At 37.8% G+C, this 19,419-nt stretch overlaps 2 protein-coding genes across 2 annotated transcripts; both read left to right on the forward strand.

Annotated features, from left to right (window-relative positions):
- Window positions 1–306: 306 nt before the first annotated feature.
- LOC112555516 (zinc finger protein 729-like) lies at window positions 307–4,700 on the forward strand. The gene is made up of 3 exons (XM_025223950.1): window positions 307–2,023; window positions 3,969–4,038; window positions 4,626–4,700. The coding sequence occupies exons 1-3, from the start codon at window positions 321–323 to the stop codon at window positions 4,698–4,700; spliced, it is 1,848 nt and encodes a 615-aa protein (XP_025079735.1). The 5' UTR covers window positions 307–320.
- Window positions 4,701–12,447: 7,747 nt separating this feature from the next.
- On the forward strand, window positions 12,448–17,824 carry LOC112555517 (zinc finger protein 724-like). The gene is made up of 3 exons (XM_025223951.1): window positions 12,448–13,066; window positions 14,689–16,718; window positions 17,790–17,824. The coding sequence occupies exons 2-3, from the start codon at window positions 14,819–14,821 to the stop codon at window positions 17,822–17,824; spliced, it is 1,935 nt and encodes a 644-aa protein (XP_025079736.1). The 5' UTR covers window positions 12,448–13,066; window positions 14,689–14,818.
- The last annotated feature ends 1,595 nt before the right edge of the window (window positions 17,825–19,419 follow it).

Raw genomic sequence — 19,419 nt, forward strand, 5'->3', positions numbered from 1 at the left:
TGACCCACATTGATTAGAGACCTCACCAGTGCAATATATGTAAAAATTGTTAAAAATGTTAAAACAGAACCAGGTAATCAACAGTAATAAGATATCTCATCCATCCACTTCTTTTAAAACTCCATCCGAAGAAAAGGACATGGTGACCCAAAATGTTGCAAAAATTTACCAGTGTACTGTGTGTCATATAGCTTTCAAATATAGCTTTCAAAAGATTAGATCAACTAAAACAGCACAAAGTGACCCACAGTAATGCTAGACCTCACCAGTGCGGTGTATGTAATAGTGCTTTTAAGTGGCCAAGGGATTTAAAAAGCCACATGTTGACCCACAGTTATTTGAATCAACACAGATGCAATGTTTGTAAGACTGCATTTAGGTCCTTACTGCATTTAAAGCACCACATGTTGACTCACAGTAATTTTAGACCTCACCAGTGCAGTATGTGTAATAAGGCTTTTAAGCTCCCAAAATATTTAAGATTGCACATGTTGACCCACAGTAATTTTAGACCTCACCAGTGCAGTATGTGTAATAAGGCTTTTAAGACTTCAAGTGATTTAAAAAGGCACATGTTGACCCATACTGGGAGACCTCACCAGTGCAGTATATGTAATAAAGCTTTTAAGTGCTCAAGTGGTTTAGAAAAGCACATATTGACCCACGGTGATAAGAAACCTCACCAGTGCAGTATATGTAATAGTGCTTTTAAGTTTCCTTGTCATTTAAAAAGACACATGTTGACCCACGGTGATGAGAAACCTCACCAGTGTAGTGTATGTAAAAGATCATTTAAGCAGTTAAGTAGTTTGAAAAAGCACATGTTGAACCACAGTGACGAGAGACTTCACCAGTGCAGTATATGTAATAGTGCTTTTAAGTGGCCAAGGGATTTAAAAAGCCACATGTTGACCCACAGTAATTTGAATCCACGCAGATGCAATGTTTGTAAAACTGCATTTAGGTCCTTACTGCGTTTAAAGCACCACATGTTGACTCACAGTGATACAAGACCTTACGAGTGCAGTAAGTGTAAAGCTACATTTAAGCTCCCAAAATATTTAAGATTGCACATGTTGACCCACAGTAATTTTAGACCTCACCAGTGCAGTATGTGTAATAAGGCTTTTAAGACTCGAAGATATTTAAAAAAACACATGTTGACCCACACTGGGAGACTTCAACAGTGCAGTATATGTAATAGAGCTTTTAAGTGCTCAAGTGGTTTAGAAAAGCACATGTTGAAGCACAGAAATGCTACACCTCGCCAGTGCAGTATATGTAATAGTGCTTTTAAGACTCCAAGTGATTTGAAAACACACATGTTGACCCACAGTGATGAGAGACCTCACCAGTGCAGTATATGTAATAGTGCTTTTAAGATTTCAAGTAATTTGAAAACACACATGTTGACCCACAGTGATGAGAGACCTCACCAGTGCAGTATATGTAATAGGGCTTTTAAGACTTTAAGGGTTTTAGAAAAGCACATGTTGACCCACAGTGATGAGAGACCTCACCAGTGCAGTATATGTAATAGTGCTTTTAAGATTTCAAGTAATTTGAAAACACACATGTTGACCCACAGTGATGAGAGACCTCACCAGTGCAGTATATGTAATAGTGCTTTTAAGACTTTAAGGGTTTTAGAAAAGCACATGTTGACCCACACTGATGAGAGACCTCACCAGTGCAGTATATGTAATAGTGCTTTTAAGCTCTCAAGGGGTTTAAAAAGGCACATGTTGACCCACAGTGATGAGAGACCTCACCAGTGCAGTATATGTAATAGTGCTTTTAAGCTCTCAAGGGGTTTAAAAAGGCACATGTTGACCCACAGTGATGAGAGACCTCACCAGTGCAGTATATGTAAAAGCTCATTTCAGCAGTTAAGTAGATTGAAAACACACATGTTGACCCACAGTGATGAGAGACCTCACCAGTGCAGTGTATGTAATAGTGCTTTTAAGACTTCAAGGGATTTGAAAACACACATGTTGACCCACACTGATGAGAGACCTCACCAGTGCAGTATATGTAATAGTGCTTTTAAGCTCTCAAAGTGTTTAAAAACGCACATGTTGACCCACAGTGATGAGAGACCTCACCAGTGCAGTATATGTAATAGTGCTTTTAAGACTTCAAGTGATTTGAAAACACACATGTTGACCCACAGTGATAAGAGACTTCACCAGTGCAGTATATGTAATAGTGCTTTTAAGTTTTCATGTCATTTAAAAATACACATGTTTGACCACACTGATGAGAGACCTCACCGGTGAAGGCTGTAATAGTATATGTAATAGTTCTTTTAAGCTGTTAAGTGGTTTAGAAAAGCACATGTTGACCCACAGAAATGTTAGACCTTACCAGTGCAATGTATGTAGAAAAACGAATAGGGGGTCATCTAATTTACAAAGGCACATGCTTACCCAGAGTGATGTGACCTCACCAGTGCCAACTGTGTAGAGCTAGTTCCAAGAAGAGGGCACTATTAAACACATCATGATAATTAACAGGGTTGTAAAATCTCATTAATGCAGTATATGTGAACAACAACATGTTATGCTATCGATGAGAGACCTTATTTGTAAAGTCGTGCTTTTTTTTTTTTTTTTTTTTTTTTTTTTTGACGTTCCCTTCCAATTTAAAACAGTGCTGTTAATGACACATACTGGCATCAACATATACTCCCTCTCTAACAGACAAATATCTCGTCTCTTCAAAGAACATGTACTGAAATTGATGAGAATCTTAGTGTTCAGTTTATAAAGCTGTGCTTAAACTGCCAACCCCTAAAGCATGCACATGATAATTCAACATGCACCAGACTTAGCACCCTTTCGGCAGATTTTCTCCTTGCATTGAATGCATTGTGTAAAGATCTCGTGTCCTTTCAAAAGCCATGAAAATCCAAGATACACTGCACTGTACTTTTGTTATTTTGTAACATGCTCCATTATCTCTGAAAATTGCAAATGATTTATCAGTGAGTTTACTTGCTTGAATTATTGTCTTAATTGATTTTTGTTGATGATAATAACAAAAAGGATAACGGAATAAACTGAATATCCACTCTGAATTCTACTTGTTTAATTGAGACTGAGCAAGATTCTGTGCATGATACTAAGACAGAAGAGTAGCTTGTGGTTAAGCATGAAGAACAAGGTCATAGTCACACTGTAAAGGCTGAGAAAGCGAATGTATGTCAACCTAATTTTAAATCATCACCCCAAACACACACACAAATGAAGCTTTTTCTCTGTGCTTACAATGTTAAATAGAAAAAAATCTACAAATAGAACTTTTGAATGACACGCAAATAATCCCTATGGGTAGTGTTCCTAGAAGAGCAACTTGTGATTTAGCAAGTATAGTAGAACTAGATCGTAGTATTTAGTGAAGATATATATATATGCTCACAAATGTAGATGATATAGTTATTAACCTAATTCTAAGCACCTTAGACACACAAATAAATCTTTTTCGTTTGAATTTTTTACGAAAATATACAAATAAATTGTAAATGATTATGACCAGTTAATCTAATTGGCAGTTTTGTGAAGAAAAAAACAAATGGTACATCATAGTAAAACACATCAGCATGCTACATCACACACCACTGTCATTTCATCTAAAGTTGAACAGCTTGATCGCTTATGGTATAAATGGTTTCGAGTGTCCGTATCAAGCATAGCATATGTTTGCTTAATACTCACTTAATTATAAGACTATTGAAGTTAGTGAGACACATCAATATATCCTTTTCCCATTTTCATCTTTTGACAAAACATCAAGAAAAACAAAGCACACAACTATGAAAATGTCCAAATAATCGCATATATCTTCTTGAGGAGAGTGGTACTGTATATTGTACAAATTGCCTCAACAAACAGACCGATTAGATTAGTAAGAAAGGCCGAGATTTAAAAGCAAAAAATGTCGTTAAATAGCTGCATTCTTGTTAGTGAAGTTCTCAAGCGAGCAAACTACACTCAGGCATTTATCCTTACATTTGCCAGTTCAACATACGCACAAGTAAGAAAAGTCACTCAATACAATTACTCCTCTGTACTCCTTGTACTGCTGCCTCTGTGTGTCGGGATCTCTTCGAAGTATTCCTTCCAGCACTCTCTTTGTCCTGCATCGTTTGTTGTGATCTTGCCATCTTTGTCTTTCACCGGCTTGTTAGGGTTAATGCTCCTGCCTGACAGAGTTTGTATTATTTAGAATAGTCGCTTCATGTTTCCCTGTATAGCTGCTGTCTCTGCTTCCTCTGTCAGTTCATGGGTGAAGCGTCTCTTGTCCTCCTGATAGACCTCTTCACTTGGCGGTTGGATTCTAAATATTCAGTTTGGAAACCTTCCTTCTCTTGGTGGTCTTTGACACTGCTTGACTTGCTGTTTCAGTCCCTGTTTTGATTAAGTCTTTGGCCAGGTCTCTGGAGTCATCCATTCCGTGTGTTTTCTTTCCCCCTTCCCTAGAACATATGTGCAGGTTGTCTTCCAAATGCTCTTGAGTGTTGACCAGTGTTATTCCACTGAATCTTCTGTCAGTCCTGAAAGGGCCTCATACTTATTCTTGACTTCACCGTTATAAATTTCCCTTGTTTCCTTGTTCTTGAGGTTTTGGGTATTGAGCTTGTGGTGTGGTCTGCCTGCTGGATCAACGAAGGACTGCAGCTTAATCATGAAGACTAGGAACTGGTGGTCTGAAGCAGCATCTGGCACTCTCACTTCTTTTTTACTTTCGAACAACTGTTTCGGTCAATCTGGTTTTCTGTCTGGTCATCAGGGGAAGTCCACGTTGTCTTGTGTATATTCTTGTGTGGGAACACAGTGCCACCTATGACATGGTCATTGAAAGCGCAGAAGTCTGTGAAGAGCTCCCCGTTTTTGTTGCAGGTGCCGACGCCATGTATTCCCATGATGAGTTCTCTGTTGGTGTTGTCATCTCCCACTTTAGCATGTATGTCTCCCACAATGATCTTCAGATCTCTTCTTTGTGTGTGGTCAAGCAGAGATTGCAGGGACTTGTAGAAGTCTTCTTTTCCCTCTCCCTCTGCTGCATTTGTTAGGGGATAGCATTGGATGATGGTGATTTTCCTTCCTTTAGCATTGAATCTTGCTGATATGAGCAGTGGTGAGACTAGTTCCGAGGCCATCAGTGGCATTGTTGCCCCTGTTGACATCAGCAGTTCTACTCCCTGGGTATGATCGTGGTCCAGGTCTTTATGGCCAAAGTAAATACTGATTTCTCCTGATGTTAGTCTGGTCTGGCCACTTTCATTCCATCTGGTTTCTCATAACCCGAGAACCCCGATGTTGCAATTTCTCATTTCTTTTGCCACTTGAGCTGACTTACCACTTTCGTAGAGGATTCTGATGCTCCAGGTCCCAATCCTAGTTTTTGCCTTGGTTATCAAAAGATGAGTCGGCGAGCTGGCTTCCTTAAGGCTTTCACCAGCATGCGTCATAAGTTCTTCTAGAGAGGAATCTTCTCGACAAGGCCCTTGTTGTGGTACTCTTGCGGTTTCTGTAATACCTTTTGTTTTTACATGAGTGGGTTGTTAGCCCAAAGCAAAACCCACAACCTGGAGGGCCAGGGTGAAACATTTTAGTCTGTTATCTCCTCTGACAGACCTGTTCAGCTTGGTTAGACCTGCTAGTAGTAGTAGCACAAGGCTCCCGCCGACATAGCTCGGTGGATCGACAAGGCGCACAAGCCACCATACCACTACAAGGTAAGTTGCACCAACTGGTGGTGGCAAGTGAGCCTAGTGAACCCTTTTATTTGAGACTGTCATCTTTCTCATTTGAATCTGCTTATTGTTGTTGCTTTGACTTTTATGCGTTGATTTCTATACAATACACTGATGATGCTTTTTCAACAACCAGTTAACCCTTGTACTTCAGATTTTTTGATAACTCTGTGCTGTTAACTAACATTTAATCCTGCATAGGAAATATTAAATAGCAATACATACTTCAACGCTTAAGTTAAGAGTTTCTCTCCACCCCAACCTTACCCCTGAAAAAGTTTTCAAGTTCTAGTATGGTCAATTGTGACTTGTTATGATGAACAATGTAACAGTTAGTGGCTTCCATAAGCTATTTTGTTTTGAATCTTTACAAAAGAAACAGTTTTCTTGTAGTTAATATTGTTCAAGCATCCCTACTATTCTTGCAGAACTTGCAACATTGTGATAAACTACTTAAACAAGACTCACAAACTCAAAAAATGTTGTCCAAGTTTTATTTACATGTTTTGTGGTCACCACTTGTTCTGTCTACATAGGTTCTGTACTTATTAAAGTTGAGCATTTTAAAGCATACACTAACAGAAAATTTACAGAAGACAGCAGTCCATTTAGATAAGTCACACATAAATGGTTTCTGCATACAAAATCTGCATAACGCTAATAAGATGTATATACTTTAAATTGTGCACTTAAAAACTTAAAACATATCCTAGCATGTTAAGTTCAAAATAACTCATCTTAAACAAATTTTTTATATTTTACTAAACATTAAGCTTAGTCATAATTAAGTTCAGGTTTGATCATTCTGACACATGCATAACCATTCCATATTTGGTGCATCTCTTTGGTGTAGTATCTAGCAAACAAGTTCATTCATTTTTTTAATATTCTTTTTTCCAGTTACATATTGAGTTTCCTATTATTTTTAGCATTTTTTGTTTTTTTCTGTGTTTTTTTTGTGTGTGTGTGTGTGGCTTAATGGTTATTTTGAAATGATGTTGTTTGTTATGTTTATTAAAGCTGCTATTTCGCGAGAGTGGGATACGCCTCCCAGTGAAGTGACACACGACCTTTTCCTCTAGTCCTTCTTTCTCTTTGATTTCGAGCGGAAACAGTAGCATACAACGTAGACTAAACAGACGGCTATCAGCAATGTCAGCAGCACACACGCCAGAAAAAGGCCATACACGTCCCAGCAAGCAAACTGATAGAAAGGAACTGTATGTCCTGACGAACGAAGGTGATCGCCGCCATATTTCATCACGTGATCGAGCCAGAAGGCCGCTTTCTCCACAGGAACACCGAACTCTATTTTAAACAGTTCCGAGGCTTTTGTGATGGCCTGTTTGTAGCTCTTGTTGGTGGCCACTTTGAGAATGGTGGAGTGCAGCTCGTCTGTACTGACGGTGTCTAGGTGACCAGACGTCCCGCTTTAGGCGGGACAGTCCCGATTTTGACTTCTTGTTCCGCCTGCTCATCGGGCGGGACGCCCAATGTCCCGCTTTCTGGCTTTCTGGCAAGTCCATCAAATGTCCCAGTTGTCTTTAAAAATCACTTTTTTCGGCGTTCTTTGACGGTGACGACACCATCATCGTCACGTGTCCCGCTTTCGCCCCCGAAACGTCTGGTCACCTTAGACGGTGTTGAGGTCAACAGTCTCTGCGAACCCTTTGACGCGCATGCGCTCAGCGTTGTAGAACTGGTCAGCAAAGAGCGGCGTGGCCACCACAGGCACGGCGTGGAACAGAGCCTCGTACTGACCGTTCTTCCCGCAATGGCTGACAAACATTCGAGAGTTGGGGTGAGCCAACAGGTCATTCTGTGGTATCCATGACGACGTCAGAATCTTCTTTGTATATGGGGACGACACGTTCGAACGGAAAACAGACTTAACACGCGATAGTTGAGAGACAATAATGGATACGTTGATAGCTACTCCTGCCATCAGAGATCATTTCGACTTTCAATGTTGGGACGATAAATTATGGTTTTAACAGGGTCAATTTGACTCAGTCAGGTGGTTGATATGACCGGAGAAATATGGTTTGATTTGTAATAACCAGTCTCAAAGTATACTTAAAAGTGATTTGCGCAGAAATATAAGGTAGATGGTCCTCCAGAAACAGGACGTTTAAAACTGTCTGCTTTTTTTTCAATGTGCAATTTCTGCAAAGAAGTTGTAAACGAAGCACAAACAGTTGGTCATAAGTCAGGTTGGGGAGGTAGTTGTAATCTACATGATTTTTGTATACAGATAAACGTGCGTGAAAATGTTCTGGGTCGTCACTAAGAAAGGATTGTAAAGGGTTTTAATAAAGAGATTTTACTGTATTATCTTTGTATTAGTCTACACATTACTTTTTAAAATAATTTAATATGCATATTTTGTTATGTTCTTTTATGTGTATCTTTATATATGGCCATGCAAACAAATAAAATATAATAGACTGTTACATTGTATTATTGCAGGTTTTTTTATTACAGCACCAGGAACTGAGACCCAGGACGATTAAACAAGAAAAATCAAGTGTAATCATGGTCCACTCGGGTACCAAAATGCATGGCACATTCTCTTTACACCCATGATGCTCGTGCTTAGTTAACCGCACTTACGAGACTAACAGTGAACTCCCGAATCGGAGGCTTCAAATTAGTCTGTGAGCTCTTGTCAGAGGGCTTAGTTTTTTCACATTAGACATTGCTGCCTTTAAGATTTAAAAGTGTTTACAGGCATCTGCTCACGTCCTGGTTTTTTTTATTATTATTATTTCACTTTTCACAATATCCACGAGCTATCCATGCATTGGCTACCTTTTCTGCTTTTGACGTTTTTCGGAACTTGAAAATGCTTGTAGACAGTTATCTTGAGAACGAAACTGCGGTGTTCAACCAGATTTCTTGCGTGGGAAGAACTTCTTGCAATAAATGTTTATCAAGGTCAGAGATTCATCTCCTTTTCCTAGCAGTACCTGATGGTAAAGTCATATCACAGGTTATATGCTCCAAGACGTAGCCTGTGGGGACCGAATGCAGTAACAATCTGAACAACACTGTCCTGGTGATGCAGCAGCAGCTCGTAAAGCGCATGCGACAGCCAGCAGGTCGTGGCCATCATTCTGACGAGGAAGTCCATGCAGGACTGAGTAGTATTTCTTAGGAAAAAGATGGAACACTTGATCCTATGTTAATGGAAAACTTAGAGTCTGAAAGATTAGATTAACCGAGGCGAAGATGTTCAACGGTTTTGAAAACGTTAACTCTTAGCACACTGACTTTTGAGTGAAGGTTTCTGCAGCTGCCACCTATTCCTGTTTGTTTTTAAAAATGTAACTATAATGTAATGTCTGATGGTTATATTCGCATGGATGATTAATTAATTTCCTGAAAAGGATTAAATAAAGATGTTTTGTATTGTATTGTAACTGCATCATTCCCTTTTATGCTGTTTAATAATGAATACACCTTGTCATCATTGGTAAAGTTTTTTTCTTTCACACGCTTTTATTTAACTCACTATTGGGTATGTGTTCAATCGAATATTGTACTCGAGTTTTCATCCACTTCCTATCGTCCTAGGGGTATGACATTTTCACTATGTACTAATTTTCGGTGGTATTACATCATTTTCAGCAGTCCAAAAAGAAAGTGTTTTTTTTTTGTTTGTTTGTTTGTTTTTTTCTTAATTTTGTAAGCCGACGTAGGGGAGATAAGTAAATGCTGCTCTAAGCACCTTCTCCCCACACAGACACAAATAAATCTTTTTCTCTTGAATTTGTTTAATAAAAGAATATACAAACAGATTTTAAATGACACTGACCAATTAATCTAATTGGCAGCATCCAGTTTTCGGTGTATCATAGTAAAACACATCAGCATACTACATCAGCTTGATCACTTACGGTACAAATCATTTTGAGTGCCCATATCAGGCATAGCATACCCACCTTGCACAAGTCAAAAGACATACTGATAATCGACACACCGATAAAGGCACTTCTCCCCTGTGTACAATGGACCCTTCCCAACCCTATCTCCCTTCTGTTCAATGCACCCGACCAACCTATGACCTACTTCCGTTACTTGAAAAGAATATTCTGCTTACGGACTGACATCATGATTTGAAAAGTAAGGGTCTCTAACAATTCCTAGCCTCTTGTCGCTGTATCGTAGGGACGACTGTATACCAACTTGTGCCTCAACTGTGAAACTTTCCTCGAACCTTCAGCGGACTGTTCTTGTAGCCTGGACAAGAGCACGTGGTGCGTTTGCAGAAGTGGTCAATCGTGAAATTACCGCCACTGCCTGAACGAAAGCCGCCTCCAATATCAGGTTAGTAAAACATTCCGATGTTGTAGTTAGGCTTTGGCTCAACCAAGCGTTTTCATTCTGCATAAACGCAAGTCTAAGACCTAACCTAAATGTAACAAATTAACACACACACAGCCTTCAATTAAATTTAAAAAAATTAAAACATTCAGATGACCACAAAAATGATCTCCCTTTATAAAAACTGAAAACCATTAAAACTTCGGTTACCAGCATTTAGAATAATGTATGGTCCTAAAAGGCAATCGGTAAAAAAATATTACACTTTTTTACAAACCTAAAAAATTGTGCTTTGTTCTCATGTACTAAATTATTATCCATTTATACACAGTTTACAAGTATAAAATTATTGTTTCTATGGTTATCAGGAAGTTTTCATATGTATACATTAATTATGTGGGGCCATTTAAAATAAAATACTACCTTACAGTATGCACTGCTAATTGCAATATGAGTGAAAAAATGACACTTGCAGATGATACATTGTTCATGCCAATTCATATACTGCCATTTTAAAAATGCCACCTTCTGTTGGTTTAAGGAATATTCATTTGGTTCCTTTATGAAATCTTATCTCGTAATGAGAATTAAAACTGTCATGCCTGAACACCACAATAATAAACAAATTTTTAAATTGGAAGGCAATATTCCTATTAAGTCATGAAAAAATAATAATGGAGTATTAATAAGGTTTTCAGTATCCAACTATATTTGAAAAAAATGACCGTTGGTATTTCACTTTCACATATGCAACAAAATGTTTTAAAATCAAAAGAAGGCAAAAAGACGTGAGATGTAATTAATGTCTTGTTATATTGTTAATATTGCAGGCTTTTGTTAAAGCTGCAGGGACTGAAGTCTCAGGATGTGAAGGAACTAAGGACGTGTGCAGTTTCACTCAGATAGTACTTTAAGGATTAAAGAAGAAATCTTGAATGTAATCTTAGAAGAGGAAGCTATGTCTGCTATAAACCAATCAAGTCCAGGTCTCATGTATACACAGCATTAAAGACTGAACCAAGGTCTGAAGCTGATCTTACAAGAAGACCTAAATAATGATGTAATGCTTGAGACAGAAAGCACATTTTGTTCTTATACAATATATGACATATTGCTCACGCGATTAGCTGTGTGCATCTTAAAAAACACTTCTGGTCCAGATTTCATTAAAACTTGAAGACCTGCTACGCATATTCATCAATTAAACTTTAAACATGAGGATGGTTTAAATCTTGGAACTTAACTCTCAGAATGCTATTTCATTGTATTAAAGCTGAGGAAGTTTCCTGGTGAAGAACTTCAGCAGCAAAAAACCTGAGCATGCTGCACACATTGAGCATTCAGATTCTGACACAACTTACATAAAACCTGAGATTGCTATGCGTATTCATCAATCAAACTGGAAACATGAGGATGGTGTAAAACTGGAGCTTAACTCTCAGGATGCCATTTATTACATTAAAAGTGAGCAACTTCCTGGTGAAGAACTTTATTGCATAAAACCTGAGTATGCTGCTTACATCTTGAGAACGAAACTGCGGTTTCAACCAGATTTCTTGCGTGGGAAGAACTTCTTGCAATAAATGTTATCAAGGTCAGAGATTCATTTCTCCTTCCTAGCAGTACCTGATGGTAAAAGTCATATCACAGGTTATATGCTCCAAGACGTAGCCTGTGGGGACCGAATGCAGTAACAATCTGAAACACTGTCCTGGTGATGCAGCAGCAGCTCGTAAAGCGCATGCGACAGCCAGCAGGTCGTGGCCATCATTCTGATGAGGAAGTCATGCAGGACTGAGTAGTATTTCTTAGGAAAAAAGATGGAACACTTGATCTATGTTAATGGAAAACTTGCAGAGTCTGAAAGATTAGATTTAACCGAGGCGAAAGATGTTCAACGGTGAAACGTTAACTCTTAGCACACGACTTTGAGTGAAGGTTCTGCAGCTGCCACCTATTCCTGTTTGTTTTTAAATAGATGTAACTATAATGTAATGTCTGATGTTATATTCGCATGGATGATTAACTTAATTTCCTGAAAGAATAATAAAGATGTTTTGTATTGTATTGTAAAACTGGCATCATTCCCTTTTATGCTGTTTAATAATGAATACACCTTGTCATCATTGGTAAAGTTTTTTTCTTTCACACGCTTTTATTTAACTCACTATTGGGTATGTGTTCAATCGAATATTGTACTCGAGTTTCATCCACTTCCTATCGTCCTAGGGGTATGAAATTTTCACTATGTACTAATTTTCGTGGTAATACATCATTTTTCAGCAGTCCAAAAAAGAAAGTGTTTTTTTTTTTTTTTCTTTGTTTTTTTTCTTAATTTTGTAAGCCGACGTAGGGAGATAAGTAAATGCTGCTCTAAGCACCTTCTCCCCACACAAACACAAATAAATCTTTTTCTCTTGAATTTCTTTAATAAAAGAATATACAAATAGATTTTAAATGACAATGACCAATTAATCTAATTGGCAGCATCCAGTTTTCGGTGTATCATAGTAAAACACATCAGCAAACTACATCAGCATGATCACTTATGATACAAATCATTTTGAGTGCCCATATCAGGCATAGCATACCCACCTTGCACAAGTCAAAGACATACTGATAATCGACACACCGATAAAGGCACTTCTCCCCTGTGTACAATGGACCCTTCCCAACCCTATCTCCCTTCTGTTCAATGCACCCGACCAACCTATGACCTACTTCCGTTACTTGAAAAGAATATTCTGCTTACGGACTGACATCACGATTTGAAAGTAAAGGATCTCTAACAATTCCTAGCCTCTTGTCGCTGTATCGTAGGGACGACTGTATACCAACTTGTTGCTCAACTGTGAAACTCTCCTCGGAACCTTCAGCGGACTGTTCTTGTAGCCTGGACAAGAGCACGTGGTGCGTTTGCAGAAGTGGCCAATCGTAAAATTACCGCCACTGCCTGAACGAAGCCGCCTCCAATATCAGGTTAGTAAAACATTCCGATGTTGTATTTAGGCTTTGGCTCAACCAGGCGTTTTCATTTTGCATAAAGGCAAGTCTAAGACCTAACCTAAATGTAACAAATTAACACACACACAGCCTTCAATAAATTTAAAAAAATTAAAACATTCAGATGACCACAAAAATGATCTCCCTTTATAAAGACTGAAAACAATTAAAACTTCGGTACCAGCATGTTAGAATAATGTATGGTCCTAAAAAGGCAATCGGTAAAAAAATATTACACAGTTTACAACCTAAAAATTGTGCTTTATTCACATGTACTAAATTATTATCCATTTATACAGTTACAAGTATAATTAATGTTTTTATGGGATCAGGAAGTTTTCAGATGTATACATTAATTATGTGGGCCATTTAAAATAAAATACTACCTTACAGTATGCACTGCTAATTGGAATATGAATGAAGAAATGTCTCTTGCAGATGATACATTGTTCATGCCAATTCATATGCTGCTATTTAAAAAATCCACCTTCTGTTGGTTTAATGAATATTCATTTGGTTCCTTTATGAAATCTTATCTTGTAATGAGAATATAACTGTCATGCCTGAACACCACAATAGTAACAATTGTTTAAATGGAAGGCAATACAGTGGAACCTCGGTTAACAAACTTAATCTGTTCTGGAAAGCTGTTCGTTATCCAAAACAATTTTTTCCATAAGAAATAAAGGAAATAGGTTTAATTGGTTCCCAGCCCCTGTTGACTTGCTAATATTTGAAAGTTACAGGCTATATAGGTATTTGTTTTAATGAGAACAGTTGTAATGCAATATAAATGGAGTTATATAAGCATAAAAACATTAACGAAAGCATTTAAACATCAGAAAACTTGCCGTTTTGACGTAGTGGTTGGAAGCAGGTGTGAGGAGGAAGGGGTGGAATTACTGCTTTGATTCCCCCTCCATGAGCACAGGTGACATTATAAAATCGGGGGTGACTTCCCTTTTCTGTAGCTTTGAGGTGAAAGGAAAAACTTGTCCAGTGTCTGTTCCTTCTGCCTTTTTGTAAAACTCTTCGGTAATATGACATCACATATCCGATAGACGCATGCCACCTTCATACTTTGAAATCGTTTCCTTTTTCAATTCATTTGTTGGCCTCTTCCTTGTCATTACCTCCCTACTATTAATTGCTCTTAATCTTCTTTGGAGCCATTATTGAGGATTATCTTATTAAAATAAAGCACAAAAATCACTAAATAAGAAGGATGTGCATAGATAAGGAACGACTGATAACTTTGTCTCGAGCACGAATGATTACATGCTGGTCAGTCACGTGTGGTTCACGTGGCTGTTCGTTATCCGAAATTTTGTTCGCTATCCGAGACAAACTTTTAACGAAATTTTTGTTCGCTATCCGAGGCATTCGCTATCCAAGGTTCCACTGTATTTCCTATTAAGTCATGTAAAATAATAATAGAGTATTAATAAGGTTTTCAGCATCCAGCTGTTTTGAAAAAAAATGACTGCGTGGTATTTTGACTTTCACATATGCAAAAGAATGTTTTAAAAATTTTATCAGAAAAAAATCAAAAGAAGGCAAAAGACGTGAGATGTAATTAATATATTGTAATATTGCAGGTTTTTGTTAAAGCTGCAGGGACTGAGTCTCAGGAGATGAACGAACAGAGGACTTGTGGGCAGTTTCACTCAGATAGTACTTTAACGATTTAAAGAAGAAAAATTGAATGTAATCTTAGAAGAGGAAGCTATGTCTGCCATAACCAATCAAGTCCAGGTCTCATGTATACACAGCATAAAGACTGAACCAAGGTCTGAAGCTGATCTACAAGAAGACCTGAATAATGATGTAATGCTTGAGACAGAAAGGACATTTTGTTCTTATACAAATATGACATATTGCTCACCAATTAGCTGTGTGCATCTTAAAAACACTTCTGGTCCAGATTTCATAAAACTTGAGCCTGCTACGCATATTCATCAATTAAACTTTAAACATGAGGATGGTGTAAAACTGGAGCTTAACTCTCAGGATGCTATTTATTGTATTAAAGCTGAGGAAGTTCCTGGTGAAGAACTTCAGCACATAAAACCTGAGCATGCTGCACACATTGAGCATTCAGATTCTGACACAACTTACATAAAACCTGAGATTGCTACGCATATTCATCAATCAAACTGGAAACATGAGGATGGTGTAAAACTGGAGCTTAACTCTGAGGATACCATTTGTTGCATTAAAAGTGAGCAACTTCCTGGTGAAGAACTTTATTGCATAAAACCTGAGCATGCTGCTTACATTCAGCAGTCAGATTGCAGTCATGAGAGTTGTGTGAAAGTGGAGTACCACTGTCAAGATATCACCTGTTTAATTAAGACTGAGCAGGATCCTGTGCAATGTGCAAAGACAGAAGAGCAGCTTGTATATAAGCAAGAAGAACAAGATCATCATCACATAGTGAATACTGAGACAGGGTGGCCTGGCCAGCATGCAATGTGGAAGAATAACATTGATGAGAATTGTCAAGAAATGAATGCTGCTAGATGCATAACTCCTAAGGTGACAGATATATTCACAGAAAGTCAACAGCATCAGATTCATCCAACTGTTACTGAAGTCACCATTGATTCAGAAACAGAAATCCATAGTGATGCTAAATCATATCAGTGCCAAGTGTGCTTATCTTCTTTCAGGTTTCCAACCCTACTCAAGAAACATATGGTGATCCACTGTGATTTTAAAGCTGACCAGCATACTGCATGTACAGCTGCGTTAGAAAGACTAGATACTTTAAAACACAACCAGGCAACCAACAGTGATAAGATATCTCATCCATCCACTTCTTTTAAAACTCCATCCGAAAAAAAGCACATGGTGACCCAAAATGTTGCGAAAACTTACCAGTGTACTGTGTGTCACATAGCTTTCAAAAGATTAGATCAACTAAAACAGCACAAAGTGACCCACAGTAATGCTAGACCTCACCAGTGCAGTGTATGTAATAGTGCTTTTAAGTGGCCAAGGGATTTAAAAAACCACATGTTGACCCACAGTAATTTGAATCCACGCAGATGCAATGTTTGTAAGACTGCATTTAGGTCCTTACTGCATTTAAAGCACCACATGTTGACTCACAGTAATTTTAGACCTCACCAGTGCAGTATGTGTAATAAGGCTTTTAAGCTCCCAAAATATTTAAGATTGCACATGTTGACCCACAGTAATTTTAGACCTCACCAGTGCAGTATGTGTAATAAGGCTTTTAAGACTTCAAGTGATTTAAAAAGGCACATGTTGACCCATACTGGGAGACCTCACCAGTGCAGTATATGTAATAAAGCTTTTAAGTGCTCAAGTGGTTTAGAAAAGCACATGTTGAAGCACAGAAATGTTACATCTCACCAGTGCAGTATGTGTAATAGTGCTTTTAAGTTTCCTTGTCATTTAAAAAGACACATGTTGACCCACTGTGATGAGAAACCTCACCAGTGTAGTGTATGTAAAAGATCATTTAAGCTGTTAAGTAGTTTGAAAAAGCACATGTTGACCCACAGTGACGAGAGACCTCACCAGTGCAGTATATGTAATAGTGCTTTTAATTCTTCAAGTAATTTGAAAACACACCAGTGCAGTATATATAATAGTGCTTTTAAGACTTCAATTGTTTTAGAAAAGCACATGTTGACCCACACTGATGAGAGACCTCACCAGTGCAGTATATGTAATAGTGCTTTTAAGTGCTCAAGTAATTTGAAAACACACATGTTGACCCACACTGATGAGAGACCTCACCACTGCAGTATATGTAATAGTGCTTTTAAGGCTTCAATTGTTTTAGAAAGGCACATGTTGACCCACACTGATGAGAGACCTCACCAGTGCAGTATATGTAATAGTGCTTTTAAGACTAAAAGTAATTTGAAAACACACATGTTGACCCACAGAAATGCTAGACCTCACCAGTGCAGTATATGTAATAGTGCTTTTAAGCTTCCATGTCATTTAAAAAGACACATGTTGACCCACAGTGATGAGAGACCTCACCTGTGCAGTATATGTAATAGTGCTTTTAAGACTTCAAGTAATTTGAAAACACACATGTTGACCCACACTGATGAGAGACCTCACCAGTGCAGTATATGTAATAGTGCTTTTAAAACTTCAATGGCTTTAGAAAAGCACATGTTGACCCACAGTGATGAGACCTCACCAGTGCAGTATATGTAATAGTGCTTTTAAGTTTTCATGTCATTTAAAAATACACATGTTTGACCACACTGATGAGAGACCTCACCACTGAAGGCTGTAATAGTATATGTAATAATGCTTTTAAGCTGTTAAGTGGTTTAGAAAAGCACATGTTGACCCACAGAAATGTTAGGCCTTACCAGTGCAATGTTGTAAAACGTATAGGGGGTCATCTAATTTACAAAGGCACATGCTTACCCACAGTGATGTGACTTCACCAGTGCCATCTGTGTAGAGCTAGTTCCAAGAAGAGGGCACTATTAAACACAACATGATAATTAACAGGAATATGAAATCTCATTAATGCAGTATATGTGAACAACAACATTGTATGCTATCGATGAGAGATCTTATTTGTAACGTCATGCTTTTTTTTTTTTTTGACGTTCCCTGCAAATTTAAAACAGTCCAGTGTTATATAAGGTTTTCTGTTAATGACACATACTGACAACATATACTCCCTCTTTAACAGACAAATATCTCGACTTTTCAAAGAACATGTACTGAAATTGATTAGAATCTTAGTGTTCAGTATATAAAGCTGTGCTTAAACTGCCAACCCCTAAAGCATGCACATGATAATTCAACATGCACCAGACTTAGCACCCTTTCGGCAGATTTTCTCCTTGCATTGAATGCATTGTGTAAAGATCTCGTGTACTTTCAAAAGCCATGAAAATCCAAGATACACTGCACTGTACTTTCGTTAGTTTGTAACATGCTACGTTATCTCTGAAAATTGCAAATGATTTATCAGTGAGTTTACTTGCTTGAATTATTGTCTTAATTGATTTTTGTTGATGATAATAACAAAAAGGATAACGGAATAAACTGAATATCCACTCTGAATTCTACTTGTTTAATTGAGACTGAGCAAGATTCTGTGCATGATACTAAGACAGAAGAGTAGCTTGTGGTTAAGCATGAAGAACAAGGTCATAGTCACACTGTAAAGGCTGAGAAAGCGAATGTATGTCAACCTAATTTTAAATCATCACCCCAAACACACACACAAATGAAGCTTTTTCTCTGTGCTTACAATGTTAAATAGAAAAAAATCTACAAATAGAACTTTTGAATGACACGCAAATAATCCCTATGGGTAGTGTTCTAGAAGAGCAACTTGTGATTTAGCAAGTATAGTAGAACTAGATCGTAGTATTTAGTGAAGATATATATATGCTCACAAATGTAGATGATATAGTTATTAACCTAATTCTAAGCACCTTAGACACACAAATAAATCTTTTTCGTTTGAATTTTTTACGAAAATATACAAATAAATTGTAAATGATTATGACCAGTTAATCTAATTGGCAGTTTTGTGAAGAAAAAAACAATGGTACATCATAGTAAAAACACATCAGCATGCTACATCACACACCACTGTCATTTCATCTAAAGTTGAAACAGCTTGATCGCTTATGGTATAAATGGTTTCGAGTGTCCGTATCAAGCATAGCATATGTTTGCTTAATACTCACTTAATTATAAGACTATTGAAGTTAGTGAGACACATCAATATATCCTTTTCCCATTTTCATCTTTGACAAAACATCAAGAAAAAACAAAGCACACAACTATGAAAAATGTCCAAATAATCGCATATATCTTCTTGAGGAGAGTGGTACTGTATATTGTACAAATTGCCTCAACAAACAGACCGATTAGATTAGTAAGAAAGGCCGAGATTTAAAAGCAAAAAATGTCGTTAAATAGCTGCATTCTTGTTAGTGAAGTTCTCAAGCGAGCAAACTACACTCAGGCATTTATCCTTACATTTGCCAGTTCAACATACGCACAAGTAAGAAAAGTCACTCAATACAATTACTCCTCTGTACTCCTTGTACTGCTGCCTCTGTGTGTCGGGATCTCTTCGAAGTATTCCTTCCAGCACTCTCTTTGTCCTGCATCGTTTGTTGTGATCTTGCCATCTTTGTCTTTCACCGCTTGTTAGGGTTAATGCTCCTGCCTGACAGAGTTTGTATTATTTAGAATAGTCGCTTCATGTTTCCCTGTATAGCTGCTGTCTCTGCTTCTCTGTCAGTTCATGGGTGAAGCGTCTCTTGTCCTCCTGATAGACCTCTTCACTTGGCGGTTGG

Source organism: Pomacea canaliculata, linkage group LG14 (assembly GCF_003073045.1).
Source record: "Pomacea canaliculata isolate SZHN2017 linkage group LG14, ASM307304v1, whole genome shotgun sequence".
NCBI lineage: Eukaryota > Metazoa > Mollusca > Gastropoda > Architaenioglossa > Ampullariidae > Pomacea > Pomacea canaliculata.